The 22542-nt window shown below is 27.5% G+C and overlaps 2 protein-coding genes across 4 annotated transcripts in view; both read right to left on the bottom strand.

Moving 5' to 3' along the window:
- Oamb (Octopamine receptor in mushroom bodies) overlaps nucleotides 1-13312 on the bottom strand; it is a 126732-nt gene extending 113420 nt beyond the window's left edge. The window contains exons 1-5 of the mRNA XM_085487234.1: nucleotides 12599-13312; nucleotides 10363-10525; nucleotides 10000-10047; nucleotides 9378-9564; nucleotides 9058-9098 (exon numbers count right to left, since the gene is read on the bottom strand). The gene's annotated coding sequence lies outside the window, so the exon portion shown is untranslated. The remainder of the gene's footprint in view (nucleotides 1-9057; nucleotides 9099-9377; nucleotides 9565-9999; nucleotides 10048-10362; nucleotides 10526-12598) is intronic.
- Nucleotides 13313-13948: 636 nt separating this feature from the next.
- Nucleotides 13949-22542, bottom strand: part of dsd (attractin-like protein dsd) — a 34083-nt gene continuing 25489 nt past the window's right edge. For all 3 annotated transcript variants that reach the window (XM_029316508.2, XM_029316510.2, XM_029316507.2), the window contains exon 12: nucleotides 13949-22151. In XM_029316508.2, coding sequence (XP_029172341.1) covers nucleotides 21903-22151 — 249 coding nt within the window. In that variant the 3' untranslated portion in view covers nucleotides 13949-21902. The remainder of the gene's footprint in view (nucleotides 22152-22542) is intronic.

Raw genomic sequence — 22542 nt, forward strand, 5'->3', positions numbered from 1 at the left:
AAGAATAAGATGTCATAAAATCAAGATACGTTTTGTACTTTTGAGGTTGATAATATAATTTTGGGAAAATAAGTTCTTTCTTATATTGTAAAAATATAATTTATAAGAATATAATATTAGAGCAAGGCTGTGTTTAAAATTTTTAATTGTTAGAAATAGAACCTATAAAGATGTCGCGTATTTAAGAATGTAAATTGAATGGATCAAAGCTTTTATAGTTGAAATAAGATATTGCAAAGTAATTATTCTCTTATTGCAAGAAAACAATAAAAGAAGAGGGAAAAAAATTCAGTTTTAGTAATTCGATTGATGGATTTTCATTGTTATTTCGTCGCATGCAATTTAACTCGAGTTCTCTATAATAGAAAAGATTGTTGCATAATGTCATTTCTCTCTATGTTTTCTTCCTGCTCTCTCTCTTTTTCTTTCCCTCCCCTTTCTCTTTTTTTAATTCATTGATTTATAATTAAAATTTTCACCATAAAATTTTCATCATAAAAAAAGAGAATGAAAATATAAGGCACACAAAACCACATAAAACGGATAAAAGGAGAAGTTATCCGATAGCTCTATGCAAATCCAATGTATGTGTACTTATTAGATATCATTATAAAAATTAGAAAAATATCGTTAATTAAGCTCCAGATTAAATAAACAATCCATTGTAAATAGATAACCAAAACTTCTTCTTCAGCAACTGTCAAGAGTTTATCCGCTTTAAAAATTTAATTTGAAGTATGAAGTAGAGTTACCTAGTTGGCAAGATGTTTTATCTTGTAAATCTAAAAGTTATATAAAAACATGATGTATAAAGAAACTTCCTTTGGTTTCAAGTCGCCTCTAAATTTACGAGAGATATTGTCCTAAAAATGCATGTTGTACATAATCTTTATGATATATTTAGACCTCAAAATTCGTCTTACATAATCGAAATCTATGTAAAATTTAATTATCAGAATAGTACTATGATAATGTTATATAAAAATGCTATATATATGTATATTATATTATATTAATATTATAATATATAATACATTATATTAATATTATAATATAATACATATATATGTATATAATAAATATTAATATAATATATATGTATAATAAAAACATTATCTGTACTATACTTTTAAGAGCAATATTTTGGGAATTTAAATAATATTATATCTTAAATATGTCATTTTGTTTTAATTTTAAAATAACAATATTATGTTATTAATATTAGATTACAAATAATTCAAAATGTAAAAATTTAATAGCCACTTCAATAAATAGTATTTTGTTGAAATTAATCTATTCATCGTTTAATATTTTTATTATTTTTATATTGTTATTACTTTTTCACAAATATATTAATACGTTACACAGTGTGCCAATAGTAGCACGTACACAAATAAATGGCCATTGACATTTCTATTAATTAATTATTATTAAAACGTATTATCGAACGTATCAATTGGTAATTAATACTAATCCTTTTATATATCAATTAAATATGATTTGTTTAGACTGATACTCGTCACAAGAACCTTATTGATACATAATATAATATGGCAATCGATAAAATCGATGAAAATACTTTGTATTAATTAAATTTTTTATTTTCGTGTCACAATTATAATTACTTTATTATATCACTAATTAAATTGCAATTATACATATAAAGAAGTTTTATTTACATTTCCATATATATATTTGTGTTTTGATTAATATATATTTTTTAAATATATAATAGACATAATAATTTAATTTTTATAAATTTAAAATAGATTCACAAATATTTAAATCAATATTAATAATTATACAAGAGTATAATATAATATATACATACATATATGTATAATACAATTAAAATTAAAAATTATAAGATAAGTATAGAATATTTATTTTCATAATTTGGAGAAATATATATAATAATATATGTAGATTATGAAAATTTCTGGTTTTGTACCATAATGTATAAGACATATATTAGTGTTATCTTTGAAAATGTTTGTTAAATTAACATAAATTAAGATATGTGTTTCTTTTTTCATAAGTGTCACGTTTCACAATTTGAATTATGTATATCAGATATAAAGAAACAACAATGATAAAATGTAAAAAGTGTTAAGTGTGCTTTTAAATATATACATATTTTTTTAAATAACGGAAATATGTTGTGTTATCAAGATATAAAACAGATAAAATTATAGGAGTTTAAATTAAACAACAATAGCATGTTATCTTTGTAGGCAACCAACGTTATATGTATGTCTCCATTGGTAGCACAATCACCACAGTAGAATTGATTGCTACAGCAAGCTTTAACAAGCAGGATTATCCCAAAACGCAAGGTAGCCGAGTGCTTCCCTGATTCACGATGATCTCACAGCACCATTATTTCGGCTTACGGTGACTTGCTCCGAGCGAACCGCACTGAAACTAGTACCTACATGTCCAGGTCGACATCGTTCTCGCGTTATAGGTCACAGTTTGCGTGGTATTGAAAACGGCACGTTTCGATGCGCATAAAGTGAGATCGATTTGAAAATCGGGCGTATCAGGAAATTGGTCTTTTGTCTATACTACCAGTCTACCTCCATGACGTCAATGTGGATCACTATTAATTCTGAACAATATAAAACTCGAACTCGATAAATGCTTGTCAATTTGAAGAGAGCTATCGTTTCATTAATAAAATCTAATAAAAATTAATATTCCATACTTGTAATTTTTAATTGTGTTATGTATATATGTATGTATACATATATATTACTGTTTGTATGCTTATTAATATTGATTTAAATATTTGTGAATTTATTTTAAATTTATAAAAATTACATTATTTTGTGTTACATATCTACTATATACATTAAGAAATCAGATATTAATCAAAACAAAAATATATACATGGAAATATATAAGTAAAACTTTTTTAATCACGATTTAATTAAGGATACAATAAAAAACTATTATAATTGTTATGATACGAAAATAAAGAATCGAGAAAGAGAGAGAGAGAGAGAGAGAGAGAGAGAGAGAGAGAAATAACTGATAATACTGACTCATCTCTTAGATGTAATAACTTTTATGAGATAAATATGAGATAAAACGTATTGTATATAATATTTTAACTATCACATTGTACATATTCGTATATGTATATAGAATAAATTTTACGTATAAATTACGTATAAACAGAATAAATTTTTATAACAAAATAATATTATATATGTATATATATGCATATATATATTGTTGCAAAAATTTATTCTATTTATAGCGCCTGAGAAACAATGGATTTATTCCAGCTCGAAAAGCACAAGTGATGCGTGTATGTGCGGTATATCGGATTTTACTGATTTTTGCTATGAAAATGCTTTCAATATACATAAAGTTTGCGCAGTTTGCGCATATTGTACAGTTTTAAACAAAAGAGCGTGTATGATACATTCGTGTAATATTCATATAATTTTATATCACAATGCTAAGTTAAGAATAACAGTTCTTCGAATTTTCAGAATTATCTAATACTAAATTTTCAAAATGTTTATTAGTTGCTGTAATTTTACGTAAATACTTTCTTCGTTAATTTAGAATTTTTCTTTCAAAACACGATTTATTAAAATTACAGAGTTATTTGCTTTAACTCATAAAAACACATTTTGAATATATTATTTTGAATCATATTATATATACCTAATATACAAATTTAAAATGATCAACATAAATAATAATTTTATCCACATACAAGAGAATTTAATGCAACATTATCTCTTGATCGCAAATGTTGATCATTAAAGATCCTCTGATGAAGAATTTCCTGTGAAGAATATATAAAGTTAACGATCTCTGTCAGTTTTATCTCTCCAATATTATTTCACAATATAGACATGCGAATAATGAAGCTGCAAAATTTTACAACCCGGAGAAATCGATACGTGTGTTAATTACATCGCGAAATAATGCACCATCATGATACATGTGCATTTACTTCTACGGATACTCTTTTTCCTCTTTCCCTCATACCTCTTTATCTCTTTGACTTTTTGCAACACAGCATATCAAAAGTTACATCGTTTCACCCGTTTTCCAAACGAGCGAGCTGGTTGGCGTCATGGTACAGTTTTTATCAATTTTGCGATCGGTCGAGTTTACCTTAGCCATTTTTTCACTTTTTGAAGATTTTTTTTCTTATGACGAAAAATGTTTACTTTGATTTCGATCAATTCCTTTCTTTGTACTCTATTGATTGATCATAGATGAGATATTTTAATTTCAAACATTTAAATTGGAGAAAATATTTTTAAGAGAGATTATTAAAATAGAATATAAAATGCAATTTAATTATAAAGGAATCTCCTTCGTCTTCTTAAGCTAACACCCGAGACTTCTATACTTTATCATAATACTTCATTAAGATTAAAATAATTGTGAATAATTATAATTCTTTTATAACTACTATTGGTTATAATATAATCTTTCAAACAAAAACAAACGATATTTTCTCTCGAAAATGCATTATTATCACGAACCGAAAATGCATTATTATAAGAAAATAATGAAGTTATTCTAATTTTCAAATGAACTTTTTCTTTAATTATTGTATAGTCTAATTTAAATAAAAAGAAGATATCTGTCTGAATATGTTAGAAAATATCTGTCTGTGAAAATATGTTATTAAACATAATATCTATATATAATAATGATATAATATATGTATAATAATATAATAAATATTTTTAAAAAATTTCAAGAATATTAAAATAAATTAAATCCAAAAGTAAAGTTTTTTAAAAATTTGAAAATTTATGTCTATTAAAAAAAATTATATCTCTCGACTATTAACAATGACAATGAATTTGATTGTGATTGTTTTCACACACAAACTTTAACTTTATATATTTCTTTCTATTTCTCTCTGTTTTATTTCTCTCATTTCTCTGGTTTTGCACAAAATTACTTTACGAATGTTGCAAACGACGCTTTGCTCGATAGTTGTACAAACGTGCGTTTTCATTTCGTCGATTTCCTCACTTTTTCTTCATCGGTCTTACAGGCGTGATCGCGCGGTCTTACGATCGTATCGAATTCTGACATACGATTCGAGCTTAACGTGAGGAGACGAATGAGTGCAATTTGCTCTCTTTTTATTTCTTCCCTCGCATTCGTTTCTCTACGTTTGCCAAGGAAAATATCGCGAATGAAAATTCCGCGACCAAACGTAAAGACCACCTGCTCTGATTAACACGATCTATTTCTATACTTTTCGCCGAAATTATATTCACGTTTACGTTCACTTAACTGTTGTTGAAATTTTGTCTTCTCATTGTGAAAGAATTCTGATGGTATGTAAAAAATAAAGTTTATATTCTTCATTCTTTATGAGTTACGATGAAACAAATCTAATATAATCGCGCAGCAACTGTGAAAACTCTGTATAAAGTTTCCGTTACTTCTTTTCCTATAACAATTTTTTCTTAAAGAGAATATAAAATTTTCAGGTAAAATTTTTAAAATGGCGTATAAATATTAAAAAAATATTGAGTACAAGTGGCACAAGTGGACCGAGAATCGAATTCTTGTATTTTAACAACGTACAGTTTAAAAATTTTTTATTGCAAAAATCATACTCTTATACTATTCTGTAATAATTATTATAGTGTAATACACTATAGAACTTTTCACAAAGAATATGCACGTTTTCTTTTTCGCATTTTTGAAACGACAAATGAGCAAAAGATTTTTGACATTTGATAACTTTATATAGTATTATTTCATATAATTCTTTTTGCATATGAAAGTATAGCTAATTCACGTTGATTAATAAAACTATATTGATGCAGCAATTTTCATTTTCCCTCCCTAGTATGTTGATAAAGGATTGACAGCTCTCATTTTTCTTGCCAGCTGAGCGAAAGCACTTCTTTCTCACAGGAGTATGAACGTAAAATTCTCGTAGATTTGATTTATCCATCTATTGAGAGTGTGTATGTTAAACGAAAATTTTCAATTTATCTCTCGCGTTTCTATAATCTTCAACATGAAAGATCTGCAGATCTAAGTATATGTATATGTGAAAATATTTTCTCCTCATTAAATATTTTGTAAAATTGTATAGAAATTTCATCTATCCCTAAAATATATTATAGTTTAAACATATTTCCAGTTTAAGCTGTATTGCAAAGAAAACGACTTATTTCGAGAAAGCCAATTTTTTATCTATTGTTTTTAAATATGCCTATATATATGTACGTTATTATATGTCATCTTATACGTAACTAAAAACATATATTATTTTTAGCTTGTATTTCTTAAGTGTGTACATAATAACATAATTATAGTTTCTACATAGCTAATTAATACAACATATGTGTCATCTTGTTTCAAAGTAATTTCACTTTTGAAATTAAAATCGCTAAAATTGATATTTTTTAATAGTCTAATTGAATTTGCATCTCATTGACATTTACAATATTAAAAATTGGCTTTAAAAAAAGCATTTATTTCTTTGAAATAATAGCTTAAATTAACTATTAAATTAATTATATTTAAATTATAATATATACTTTTCGAGAATAATAAAATTTTCAGACAATCTGTAAAAACTTTAAAACATCACAGAATCTCAAGGAAAAAAAATTAAATAATTTTATTTCAATTATTTAAATTGATGTATATATAAGGTAAGCCAAATAAAATGTTACTAGTTGTTTTCGAAACTTTATTTAGTTTATTCTATATATATCACATACATACAAAATGTCCTATTTTTTCCCATCATATTATTTAATGCACTATTGCATCTTTGATTGTCTTTCAACAGTCATTACTGCATAATGATATATAAACTTTGAGTTGAGAATGTGTATAAATAAATATTCATTGAGTTGATTGCACTATATACATGCATACTGTAGAAGCTTTTTTCTTTTTATGTCAAATAATGAATTTATATCAAAAGGTATTCTAGTACTTTTTTACGTACAAATTGAAAGTTTTTTCCGCGAAATTTTGTATTAAAAAATATCGCCTTGCTTATTTAAGAAATAAAGTTAAACATCATATTTATATTATTATTTACGTATATGATATTTATATTATTATTTAAGTATATGATATTTATATTATTATTTACGTAAATATCATATTTATATTATTATTTTTAATTATTGATTTTGAAAAATGCCATCCAAAGCAATAAGTAAGTCCTGATATTATATTTGTAAAAGATAAAAATTAATAGAATATTTAACGACACCTTAGCAAAATTTGTATACGTTCCTATATTCGAGAATAATTAACAGAAGTGAACAGAATTGTTGCTCCATTAATTAACATTTTTAAATACACGTCAAAAAAGTCCTGTCCTTATTGCTAAATAGATTTCGTACGTTTACGCGTGTGTTACGTGTGGCACTCGTCTGTTTACTGCAACGAAAACGATAGCATATTACGTAAACACGTAGCATGCAATATCGCTCTCAAGAACGAGCTTGGCAGATATTAAAGTGGCCGATATTATCATATAACAATACCATTCGACTGTCGTCGGTCGCGAAGATACGCTGCTAAATGTGAACGCAACCGAATAACTTTGGCAATTAAAATCTAGGTCGTCAAATGTCACTGTACCCTTCGTACCGGCTACTTTATGATCTGTTCAATTAACCCTTAACTGACAAAGTATAAATGTTTTCCACGATTGATGTAACGGCTTCGCAATTCAATTATATATCATGTATTTTAATAATATTAATCTAATGTTAATCTATATAATTGAGAAGATATAATTGAGTCAAATAAACAATTTAAATTTAAAACAATACAAGTTTAATTAAAAAAATATATAATATTAATTTTTTAATTTTTAATTGCAATTAATAGGAATGACAATTGCACAAAGTTGTCTAGTTTATCTCGAACTTCTTATATCTTTTGGTTCTTTGTCTATTTTTTTGCGTACTTAATTTAATTTTCAAAATACCAGTAATTTTGAATGAAAATCAACGTAAAATTGTTCTAATATTACGACTTGTGTAATAATATAAAAGAGCTAGAAATAATGAAGAGAAAATAGAACGGTGCAATTATTAATTCAATTACATTTAAAAAGAATTTGCATAATTACTAATAACAGAAGTATATATATATATATATTATTGTATATATTGTATGTAATTAAGAAATTTAAATTTCCTCGATTATGGTGTTATTGAAATGATAGCACGTAATGGTATATTTCGTGAGATATAAAGTAAGACATGAACAATAAAATAAAGTATGATGAAGTTCGTATAAAAAGACAGAATTTTTATCAAAAATGCATTGTAAGGATATTCCGAGACATTTATACGAAATTGTCTGTAATCAATTTCTTGAATTATTTACACAGACCAGACTCTCATTAGTCATTAAAAATCTGATATTTGATTGTAAAATAATTCTACCTGCAAGTTTTCACGATAAGAGCAAGACAAATTAGATAATTGTGTCACATTTAATGATTAAGTAGTGATTTTGTGATGTTCATTAAATTTTGTTTATTCACTTATCGTTGACTGCGCAAATAGTGTAAAGTTAAATAACTTTACCAATTTTATGCTGAAAACTATTTTTTATTTAGCCAGCTAATCGAATGAGTGATTTGTATTTTGCTGATCAAATAAGTGATCTGTATTTTAACTTTTGTTGTAGAATATATTAATTTACATCAATTGAAGTAAAGAATTTTCATATGTCACACTACATACATGGATAGACTACAAAAAATTAGAATAAATGTTTATTAAAAGAAAAGTTATTTTTACATATAACGCAGTAATTACTATGTACAATTAATCAAATAAGTAAATAAATGAAATCTGAATTAAAATTGTTATATTTTTCTCTATTTATACTTTAATTTATACTTGTATATGCAATATGCTTTAATTATGTATTAAAGGCATCTATCAAAAGTTCAATCTAAGTAAGTTTGATCTAATTTATTCTAGTCCATCTATTTTATATAAAATAATGAATCTATCTACAATCTACAATCTACAACTATGATTTATAAATTTAGTCACTTACTGATGCATAATAACGGAGTAGTGATGTTCAAGCTACGTCGTCTGTAACATACAAATATACAATTTAAATTATAGCAGCGTTCAAATTAATTGCTATTTCAAAAAATTATTATTGGATGCACCGAACTTTATATTTGGTGCATAATAATAATAAATTATATATAAAAAATATTGTATATTAAAATAATTTTTTAAATTAAATAAATTTTATTTGAATAGAAGTTTTTGTAGGATTTATATAAATATTTATACAATAATTTCTTAAAAATTTATAATTAATATGAGTTATAATAATTAATATGTAAATAACGATAGACTCACCTTAGGGTTCTCCGACCGGCGCCCGATGCCTTTCCGAGACCTCCTCCTCCTCTCAGGTCAGGGTCGTCAAAGTTCGTCGATTAATCCGCGCGATACTTTTAACGGCACTCCCGCACTTATACGCGCAATACTTTTAACAGCACTCCCGCACTTATACGCGCGATACTTTTAACAGCACTCCCGAAATCTAGAAATCAAACCATTACGCAAAGACGCAAATTTTTTTTCGTAGCTTCTTATTTCCTTCTATATCTTTATATTTTCTTGGACCATCATAAATTATCGTAAACTAAATGATATCTTTATTCTGAGAGAAGTGAACAATAATGCTAGCTCGAAGTTAAAAAAAAGCGAATAATTGCACTCGCAAAAAGGTAAAATTATCTCTAATTCGTAATATAAGATTGCACCCTTATTTGTAAATACAAAAAATTAAATGTAAAATATTCAAAATTTTTTCTATTAATATTTGCTAATCAATAAATTTTACGAGACTTGTTCGCGATAAATTGAATCATCCATTGTAAGGCAATAGATTTATTTACAATTTATAATCTACAATCTACATCTACAATTTCTACAAATTCGCTACTACAAAATTAAATAAAAGTTTGTCACTCACCAACACCATTGCGCAACAGCGAAGTTGTTGATATCGATGCTACGTTATCTATGTAACATACAAATATAAAATCCAAATTATAAAAATGCCGAAAATATAATTAATATTTCAAGAAATAATTATTATTGTACGCGCTGAATTTTATACTAGAATATAAAACAAGTAGATATATAAACATATATGTGAAATTTTATAAATTTTTAAAAATAAATTTTATAAGTAAAAAATAGAAATAAATTTTACACAACTTATATAAAAATCTTTCTCTCTCAAAATCTTTCTTGTTTAAATTACTCAAATAAATAAACCTAATTAATATAGTGTGTATGCAATTTATGATAATTAATATAAAAATAATGATACCCTAGGGTTGCTCCGCTGATACCCAATGCCTCTCCTACTCCTCTCAGGTTGTCAGGGTTATCAAAGTCTATTAATTAACAATTGATAACGCGCGATATTTTTAACGGCACTCCCGCACTTGTACACGCAATACTTTTAACAGCACTCTCGAATTTTACATTGTCTGCAACATATAAATATAAAATTTAAATTATAACAGCGTTCAAATTAATTATTCTTTCAAAAAATTACTATTGTGTGTGTGTGTGGACTCGCCAAACTTATATTTGGTGCATAATAAACTATATATAAATATTAATTTTATGTTTAATTTTTTTTATTTGGAGAAGATCGTAATATTTATTTTTCTTTTAGATATGTTTCAAATAGAATCAAATTTTATAAATATTAATTTGTTAATTATACTTTATGTATATAAAATAAAAACTTATAAAAATTAGTTTGAATCGGATTCTATTCCCTTATAGAAATTTATCACTATAGTAACGCTAATTTATCATTTATTTTGAGTACTTAATCACTTATTTCGAGTACTTAAATTACTATATATCAGTATTTTAAGTATTCAAAATAAGTGATTAATTAGCGTTACTAGTGATAAATTTCTACAAGGATTAAATCTCAAAAATTGGGTAAATCAAACGCTTTGCATTTTTCGCGATTAAAATTTAATTGAAAAAAAAAAACAAATTATAGAAATACTTATAAAAATATTATACATATATCATGATCAAAAAATTAAAAGTCAAAGAGAGCTATCGTCTAACGCCCAATTAATCTCTAGTTAATTTTCTCTACCTTTATCTATCGTAAATTTGTTATTGTATGTCTCGTTAACATCCTAGCATCTTTTACCTCGATAGTGAGCTCGACTTACCTCTATTAGAGCTTCTGCGGTTTTAATAATGCCTATCCGTAATCTAATCGATAACGTAACACGAGAGATCGTCGGAGGATAAGATATATTTATACCAGCGATTAGACAAAATCGTGCTCGGCGTTTCGGAAAGGGTGGCGTAACACGCGATATTGCGCAAGGATTCGTCGGAAATTATCGAGTACGGAGGATTATGTTTTGGATCTTCAATAACTCGACGACTGACACGTCATGTATTTGCTCGACAAACAAGCGTCTCGAGACAAATCACGCTCTTTAAGCAGCTTATACTCGCAAAGGAGGCCAATTTAATAGCCGTCAGTGATGAAGCATTCTACGGCTAATCCCGATAACAATACATCCTGAGACTACAAGACAAGATCTCGGAAATATGCTCGTGCGTTGCCTCGGAAACGCAAGTATTATGTAGAAGGACGTGCATTTATTTCTCCTGAAGTTAAAATAGAATTAAAGAACTGCCCTTATGGAAATTTATCACTAGTAAATCCAATTAATCACTTATTTCTAGTATTTAAATTACTGTATATCAGTAATTTAAGTACTTGAAATAAGTGATTAACTATGGACTTACTAGTGATAAATTTCCATAAGGGTGATTAACTCTCAATTATGTAAATTTTGTTTAAAATATATCTAGTAATATTTATTATCATAATTATGTTTAAAAAAATTTAATTTGAGAAAAATGAAGTTCTGTACCTTCTTTAGCTTGTTATATTAATTAATATTTTATAGTATTGTTATAATATAATATATAAAATAATGATTGAAAAATTTTGATAATTAATGCATATCCTTCAGATTATAGATAATATAATATATTAAAAAGATTTTTTAGTTTTTAATAATTCTCTAGAAAAAGATTTAATCCAATATATTATAAATTACACAATGATCATGAGAAATCGAAAAATATTAAGTAAATTAGGAAATATCAAATATTATCAGTAAGAACGCATATGATAAAAAATAAATAAATATATCCTAAACATTCGTAAAAGTAATAAAAAAATTAATAAATTATATTAATAGCAAAATACAATTCAAAATATTGATTAATCCTAATTTACATTATATTCTATTTAAAAATCTAGTAATATTTATTATCGTAATTATACATAATATTATTATGTCTCAAAAAATTTTTAAGAAGATTAAAATTTTGTAAATTTATTTTTAGCTTTGCTATATGTAATTTAGTCATGAAAAGACGAGAAGTATTATCTTAACAAGTATTATATATAAGTGTTATTATAGTAAGAGACTGCATTATACACACGCAATAGAGATCCTAGATAAACAAACCCTCGTATAAAAATAATAAACGAGTATACTTACCGAATTATATCGCACCTCGTCACGGCCACCCCCTCTCGATTGTTGTTCAAGTGGTGTCGCTCCGATCATGCAAAAAGCGCAAACAAATGTCTGTTCGTGACACTTTCCGACACTCGCCCGATACTTTTCTCGACGCTTCCGATTATCGTTTACGCGCACAACGCGATCTTAAATGTTAAATAATGCGAAAACTGTGAAGACAATACGCTGCGCTTCGAAAGAGCATCGTGCCAAAGTCACGTCGAAAACGCTTGCTACTCGCCTCGAATCGCACGAATCGGAAAAGCACACGGCAAATGACGATCACACGATAACTGATACCTTCCGACAATCGCCCGATACTTTTTCCGACATTTCCGATTAACGTTTACGCGCGCAACACGATTTTAAGCGTTAAATAATACGAAAACTACGAGGACGACGGACTCCGAGTCAACACAGCGATGCGGCGAGCGCGCGAAGATCGTGATGAAAATGGCGGCCGCTCATGCGCGCTACTTCACTCCTCGCGAGAGGGCCCTACCGTCAAGTTCAAGTTGCTGCGATCGTACGAAACGGAATATCGAAAAAACACGACGAATAATGATCGCACGCGATAATTTATATCTCCCGATTATCGTCCAACCCTTTTTCCGACACTTTTGATTATCATTTACGCGCACGACGCGATCTTTAACGTTAAATAATGCGGAAACTACGGAGACAATACGCTCTGACTGAGAAGAGACGCGGCACTGCGCGGCGCTGCTCGACAGCTGCGTCGATAATGGCGGCGCGCATGCGTGTTATTATACGCGCGCATGCGCGTTATTATACGCGCGCATGCGCGTTATTATACGCGCGTTCTTTCAAATATCTATATTTACGCGCGCGTTCCTTTTTTTTTAAATAAATATTTACAATTATTTTACATTAATTCATAGACAAATTTAAATAAGTATTGTTTAATTGAGTTGAATAAATATATTATTTCAAATTTTTTAAACTTAATTATGTTCTATTAATAGAAATAAGAAAAAATATGTTATTATGTAAAAAATAATTTCGCTTTACTCTAACGCATTACTTGTCTTGCAGACAAGTAATTTTCAAAGCTTTATTACTGCATGTGAATATTACATTGTAATAAATATAATAAATTTATGTAAGTAAACTAGTAAAAGCAAATAGGTCAAGTTTGGATTTTATAAAACATAAACTGATTAAATTTTATAAAGTATACATAGAAGAATAATGACATATATTAATATCATATTTGATAAAATTCAGATAAATTAAATAATCACAATATTACATTTATAAATTCGGAGACGATATAGATGATGACAAATGAATAAAGTATACATAATCGAATTTATATATATCAATTTTATTTAAACAATATCTGTGTTTCATTTAATATAATACAATATGTACCATTCTCTTCTGCTCATTCTTGCGGCAACATTCATAGTAATTTTCTACGCATTCTAACTTCTAGCACAAAAATACGGGCATAATTTTAAATCTTTTACTCATGCTCTCACATATACACACATGCACACACATTTTTCTTTTTCTCTTTCTATTCACACATCATTTTTAAAATTTTTTCTCTCCATGCTTTAGTTAAAATGAGTTTTCTAGAAAAAAAATATTCGCCAAAGCTCTTGACACTTCGAGTTAGTTCTAATTTTTTACTATCATAACTTTTCAACAGCATGACTATTCTTTGTATATTACACAATCAATTTTTAAATATCATAATTATTCGCGAGCAAATTGATAGCGCAATAAATTAAATTTAATCTGTGTTGACAAAATAATACATGATACGCATCATGTAAAAATGTAAAAATAAATTAGTAAAATCATAATTACAAATTACAAATATTCTGCAAAATTTAAAAAATGTCAATTTTATTTTTTATTCGTGGATTACTAATTATGGAAAATTATTCTTACAATTATATGACAACAAAATTAAATTATGCAGTTGGCTTGTTACAATTCGAAAGGAGATAATTTCTTATATTTATAGACTGTGCACTCGAGTTTTTTACAAAATATCTCTCGGTGAATAAAAATATTTTATTTTTTATTTACTGTCTTGTGGAAAAAAAATAAAATTCTCAAATAAATAGATTTTATCTAAATAAAGAAATCTAGTTGTAAATCTTCTTTATTATACAAAATTGCGTTCTATGAGATTAAAACTTTTGAATGCACATTCACTGAAGATAATTCTATATATGTAATAAAGAATTTACTATAAAGTCAGTAAAGAAAAAATAAAAATCGTCGAATAAACATATATATCCGTTACAAGTAATTTCGTACCTGAAGAATTTTACCATCGACAGTCGCTCTTAGATAAAATTTTGGAATTTATATTGATAATAATTCTTTTATTTCTCTATACCCATTAAAGGATTTTACTATCGAGAATCGCTCTTAAAAAATAAAAAATTACATATCGTCATATTCAAAATATATATTCCACGTCACATTTCACAAAAACTCGCCAATATTGCAACATTCCATTCCGTAGACAGTCACGTCTATTTTTTATAAACTAGACTAGATAGAGCTAAATATATGATCAAATGATTAAGTATATGCATATAGAGCTGCGATTATTTGTGCTCTTTTTGTTCAATGCACATACGATTTTTAAAATTATATTTGCAGTGTTTCCTCCTTTTCGCAATCGATTTTTCGACTTAATTTTCATACAGAATTTAATACAGAAATTTATTTATACATATTTCTGTTTCAAATATCGATAATATAACGCACACATGTATTTATCCGAATATTTAAAATCAAGACACTTTGGTTGCAACATACAATTTTGTTACAACATATATATTTTAAAAAATTTATCTTAAAAATTTATCTTAAAACTTAGATATAAATTTTTCTTTTAATTTAATAATTTAAATTTAAATATATAAATAAACTATAAACATTATGTTTTATATACAATGTACAATAGAGCAGTTTCGATGCTTTCGCACATTTTTAATAGAATATAAATCGGATTAACAGACACACGTGCCGAATTGCAAATTTATAGCAAATATTACGTTTAAATTTCTTGGAATTTGTCACTTTGCATCCTTTTTCGTGCAATTGAAACCAGCACGGAAAAGAATACAGAGTGACAAAAAGTGACAAATTCCAAGAAATTTAAACATAATATTAGTTATAAATTTCCAGTTCAGCATGTGTGTCTGTTGATCCGATTTATATCATTATTCCATTATTAGATAATTTTTCCATTAATGGAAACACTATCTAATCTAATCTATACAATGTACAATATTTATATTAATTCAAATTAAATCTAATACATGTGCGCAATATAAAACCATTATCGAATATAAATCATACGAATCTCAATCAATTGTATTAACGATTATTCGATTTAATTAGCATTATCAAGTTTAATTCACTAAGACTGACAATTAACAAAAAAATCGGAAGTTCTACAATCTATTGATTAATAACTTTACAATTTAACAGATCATATAAGTGCTGTATGCAAATTATTCCTGTGATAAATCTTAAGCAGGCTTTACATTCGCGATACGTCTCTCTCAATTAAAACACTTTGGCGATTCTCTATATCTCGCTATGTTAAAAATCAAAAATAAAGAAACGAAAACTGATCTTTCTTCGAGATTCCCTAAAAAAAAGATACAACTCACACCATTTAAAATTTAAAAATAATCTAACATTTTAAAAGCTTAGCCGAAGAAATCCGTTCTCGAGAATTGCTCCCGTTCTAAACATTTGTCATAATAAAAAGTAAATTCAAACCAAAAAATACAATATGAGCGAAAGAGATGCTCTCTTCTCTATAAAAATATAATCATTCAACTAAAAAATAACGATTACTCGATCAAAAAGAAAACCAAAGATTATCTTCGACTTCTCGTACATGTTTTTAAAACAAATGAATTTAATGTGATTTTGTCCCTATGTTGTTTTGGAATAAAACAATTCCTTTCATATGTCGTTATATATAAATAATGAGCTTATATGTAAGATGAAAACAATCGTTATTAAGCTCGAGCAACTTTATCGAGTAAATTGCGAAAAAAGTATTCAAGTATTCAAAACGGAATTTAAGAAAGTTTAATACTTTATAATAATGACTTTAATTTTTTTTCTGAGAATAGCGAGAAAAACGCTGTTATCTACATATATTGTGAATAGAAATGAAAGAGAAATCTTTAAATATGCCACGAGAGAAATTTCTGAAAATATTGTAATTCGAAACCATTTTGACACTTGAAACATCTCGCTTTTTTAACGACAATATCAGTGACAATTATGATAATAATACCACGAGCAAATGGATAATCTCAGACTTTGCATTGTATAATATCTATGCGTTACATAAATGCGCACTCATTCTTGTATTCCACTATTTGTTTCTCAAAAATGCTCGTAAGACTTGTTTCGAGATTTAAATCGTCCTATCTCATTTATTCCTTTATCTCACAGGCTTTTATCAAATAGTTTGTCTTACGCTCTTACGCTCGAATAAAAATAAATATTTCCGATTGTTGATGTGTTCCTAGAAAAATTGTTGCAAGCTATATGTATAATATACAATCGTATGTACTTATTTAATTAGATTAAGTATTTTTATCATAAGTCCATCTGTGTTTTCGATCTCGATCTACCGAAAAATCGAGAGAAGATAGTCTCTCTCTCTCTCTCTTATTTTGTAAATTTAAACTTCAATCACACCCCAAAACACACTGCATTCCCATTCGATAGTCGCATCGAGTGCTATCGCTCTTTGTCCGAGTCTCGCATACTGGTGCTTAAGAATCGTAAAAGTAGATCGTATGACTCGAGTACTCATAGAAATATGTTACATCATCACATGCCTTTCAATTCTATTTCTTATGATTAAGGGATCTAGAGACCTTGCCTATTAGAAAGGCTATAAATGTTCTTTGTTGAGTCCTTCCCGAGGAAGGTGATCTCTCCGGCTACTTCCTTTCTTTTTCGAAACCGAAAGAAGAAATTCGGAGAAATTCGATGGATCGCGATGGGACCTCTCGCGACATTCATTCCTTTCTATATTTTAACAGCAACTGGGTCTAACAATATCTCTGGTCTTCGCATAAAATATTATTCTATACATTTATATTTTTTCTCAATTAAATTATAATGGTTCTATATTGTGTTTCTCTTCTCTTTATATTGCCTCCAAATGTGGTCTATTAAGAAATATGTTGAAATTTATTATATCTAGTATATACCTTCAATTAACTACAAAATTAACAGAAAAAGAATACATCTTATTCTTTACATGTGTATATATATTTATTTTATATGTATATTGTATATGTATGTATATACAATACATGATTTTATACATGATGTATATACATGTATATTACATTTATATATATATATACATATATATATATATATATATACACACAATATATATGTATGTATGCATGCACACATATCTATAATAAGACATAAATTATTATATACCAAATTTAAATAAAAAATTTGTCATCTTTAAAACATATTTTTTCTCAACAAAAAAACAACAATGAATTCCATCAATTTCTCTAAATGCATCAGATGAGTAAAGAAAAATTAATATACGAATGACCTTTATATTATTCTACTTTAAAAGTTATTTAAGCCTTTTAAGAAAGAGAGAAAGACTCTCTTTCTTAATGAATAATACTGGTCCCGTCGCGATCGCGAACAACAATGGTGCGCGATTTTCGTTGGAAAGATAGAGATAAGAGATTACGGAATATACATATTATATCGATGATTCGCATGTATTATCAGTCGCAGAGATCGATCGGCGCGGGGCAGCCCCGACCGTCGTCTCGGGGAATAGAAGATAGAAGCAAATTGTAAAAGATAAACAAAGTGGAGGAATATTACATTGGCAGTGTTACAGTATACGACAAACGCGACGAACATAAGATCCAAACTAAAAGTATACGCTTGAGAGTTTTATCCTCCGAGAGCGACTGTCGACAGTGATAATTCCTAGCTGGTATAGAATCGAAAGCGTGGCGTTAGCTATGTTCGTTTGAGAGCTTTACTCTGTAATAGATACTGACATTAACGTTGAATCGAGAATAAATCTCAATTACAAAGTGTTTATTGGAGAATTTAATTCTCTAAGAATGATTTTCCGAACAGTAAAACTCTCAAGTGTAGCCTAAGAACGGGACGAAAAAAACTATGAGCGCCGGTGGAACATCGTCCTTATAGTTTAAAATCAATATTAATAACGAATTCGGTTAGATACATTTAGTGTATACTGGGTACACATTATTGCATCCAACCGAATTTATTACAAGAATGTACAACGATAAAAATATCGCATTTAAATGATATTTCTAATGACAATATATTTTTTTCCGATGCAAACATTTATTCTAAACAAATAATATCTTGAAATTTTTTTCGATCTTAATCCTTCCATTGTCAAGATTTCTGATATTACACTAACATGCAGGTGTATAAAGATTTTCTTCAAATTTTAACTAAATTTATCAGGCTACCAAAAATTATTGATTATAAAAACTGATGATTGTATATACATATGCATTTGTCATAATGAAAGGATTAAAAGCGTTTACTCATTTATACAAATTATACGTAAAAAACATATGTGTTCGCAATATAATATAATATAATATAATATATATATATATATATATATATATATATATAATAAAATATACTTCAATAAAATATGTTTAATATTTGGCGCTCATAAGAGAAGAGTTACGAGTCTCTTAAATAAGACTACTCTTCTGCTATTCGAGTACAAAAGCTGGTCGTATCAAAAAGTAAATTCGGCAACAAATAATAATTATATATATTTTTTAATAATTATATATATATATATATATAAAATAATAATAATAATTATATATATATATATATATATATATATATATATATATTACCGTTGACGAAAAACAATTTTTTTTAGACGTGGCCAGTAATTACAATTTTATTTCTAATTGTTATATAATAATTGATTATGTCGAGTGCTATCTAGTCTTCTACGTGCGCAATAACGATTTATTCACATCTATAGAGCTTTCTTTGGTACGAAAAATATATTTGAGATAGAATGCGCATTATCGCTTAAAAAGGGAGGGATTCTAATTTATAATATATATATATATATATATATATATATATATATGTGTGTGTGTGTGTGTGTGTGTGTCTCTTTGACCACCATACGCCTTTACATAAATTAATATTTTAAACAATAAAGACCAGGAAATTATATGAGTATTAAATGTCAAAACAAAATGCATTACATTATGCCAATTTGAGTAATAACATCACAACCATTTATTACTCATCCGCCCGTTGCATTAATGTAGATATAAATACGTACATCACGTCCACAATAAAAGAAGCTTAACTATCGTAACACAGGTTAACGTATTTATAAGAGAAATATCGCATATGTATATATTTATAAGTCTTACGGCAAGAACTCCCTTTTTTCACGTTACCACAAAAATTTCGAGAAAAAAAAGACTGTGCCGGCTTCTATAATTTTATGGATAATGACTGGTATTTTCTTTAAATATTGTATGATAATAATCATTATGTCCTCATTAAGAAAAGCACAAATTTAAATGTAAGAAATGGAAGTACGCGATATTTATTCATATAATTACTCATTCCTATATATACAATTATGAATAAATGTACAAAAGAATAAAAATAACGTAACACAAGCAGTAGTCTGCAAATTGTTAAAAAATGTAAAAACGTGAGATTATTTTAAACGTATTAATTAAATGCTCAGAAAGACAGTCACGCAATCAATGTGCGAAACAACCAGCACCAGCTATTTGCCTCATGAATTAGAAGCGAATCCTCGAACAAAATATTTATAACTATACGTTTTTTCCATTAGATTAATATTTTAAATATAATCAAAATGTTTAAAACTTCTAATTAAATTATCTTTAATTTTACTTGGTATCTTAATTTTGCAAATTGGTGATCATGTTTAGTAGTAATGATGAACAGTAAAACGAAATAAGTAAAAATATTCATTCTTTCCGATCAATAGTTAATTAAAGCTTGCCTCGACAAATAATTTGCAGTTATAATAATAAAAAAGAAATGCTGATTTGGCACAATATTCTAATATGCGAATTGCATATAGGATCAAATATGTGGTTTGTACCTTATATAAATCTGCCTTAATTGCAATTATCTCTGTTCACCTTGATCGATTTAGAATATGAATCTTATACACATTCGTTACAAATAGATGCATTAATAATGAATTCTTTGACATCCATTCACCTTGTATGTGTTTGGATCGTCATTATTAATCTGCATTTTCGTTTGCGAAATCGACAAAAATACAGCCTATTTACAGCTTATGTCGAAGCGTTGTACTTCTTCGAATTCAATCATTTCAGTAACATTAATGGATTCTATTAATAACTTTTATGGCATTTATAAACTTTTATCTACTGCAATGTAAAAATTGAGATATACAAAACAAGAATTTATGATAAATGTGTTATTCTTTCAGACTTAAGCAGATTTTTATTGTTGAATTTATTGATTTGTAAAAAATAATATTGGTCAAAGATATTTTTAAAAACTTTCTAGACTTAGAAGGATTAAATCTGCACATGCGTTTCATTTGGATTATGATTGAAGGAATTCGTATAAAAGAAGCAGCAGATAAAAGTTTTTCAAATATGCACGAGGCCATTTTATCCACACACGAGCAAACATATCATTCAAGAAAAATGTGTAATCATCTAATAATCTATATATACAATACTGTACATCATTAATTGAGATTTATAAAGAAAATTCGAATGTTAGCCGAATAATCAATGCGGGCGTCTCTTCTTGGCGAACGAAGATACTTGAATATGCACCTCAATTCTAAACGTGTTACTCACCGTGATTAGCGGACGTAAATGTTCGGAGTAGTTCATTCATTCCTCTATCAAAGACGTCTCCTTCTACTCGATAAGGAAAAACGCGCGTATATCTATATCTAATGTTAAACGTTCAGCCAACTCTTCGAATAAAACAGCTGAATCGTTTGGTTCACCAATCAGTGCACGTGTAAAATCAACGAATAAAATTCTCCGTATGTTTTCAATCTCATTGCGATCATTGAATCATCACCACACTTTTTCACTCTGTCAGAGTTAGATAAAAGTCCTGCCGTATTAAGCACGGGCAAGATCACAGAAACAACTCTAAGGCTCATTATAATCACGTCCTTCCCAATTTGCTCGTTTTATCATTAAATACAAGTGGAGTCCGGATGTTGACTGGCCGACTTCCTCGTCTTCTTCGGCTCTTTCGTCGTTAATTCCTGAGATGGTCTACGCTGGCTGCCTAATGTCACCAAAGCAGACGCAACGGCTAAACCGGCGCTTTGTCCCGTTGGCGTGTAAGGTTCGCCGCCAGTTGGCAATCTGACTAGCAGAGACAGGACTGCCGCTCTGTTGCCACAACAGGGCTCCAATGCGATCGGACTAGGAGGGACATCCTGTAGCAATACAAATTTCATCAACAAGGTGTCTACTCAAATTTTGTAAAAATTCCTGAGAATTCCCTAATCTTCCCGATATTTTTGTTTAAAATTTCAGATAAAATAAAAAAATTTGTATTGTAGATGCAACTTTTTAAAAGTTCCTTTATTGTATACGTTTTTTAATATTTTCTATTTATACGATTAGCAGGTTTTCTAGTATTTAATATTGATTTATTAATTGTAAAATTAATTTAGAATAATAACAAAGTACAATATATCACTATATTTAAATGCTAAAAATATGTACAAAAATATAAAATAAAAATGTAAAACAAAAAATAATTTATTATAAACATCTTAAGAAATATTAATTTATTGAAATTAATTAATTTATTAAATTATTATT

This window comes from Nylanderia fulva, unplaced genomic scaffold (genome assembly GCF_048542155.1).
Source record: "Nylanderia fulva isolate GAGA-0341 unplaced genomic scaffold, ASM4854215v1 Scaffold51, whole genome shotgun sequence".
NCBI classification, from domain to species: Eukaryota; Metazoa; Arthropoda; class Insecta; order Hymenoptera; family Formicidae; genus Nylanderia; species Nylanderia fulva.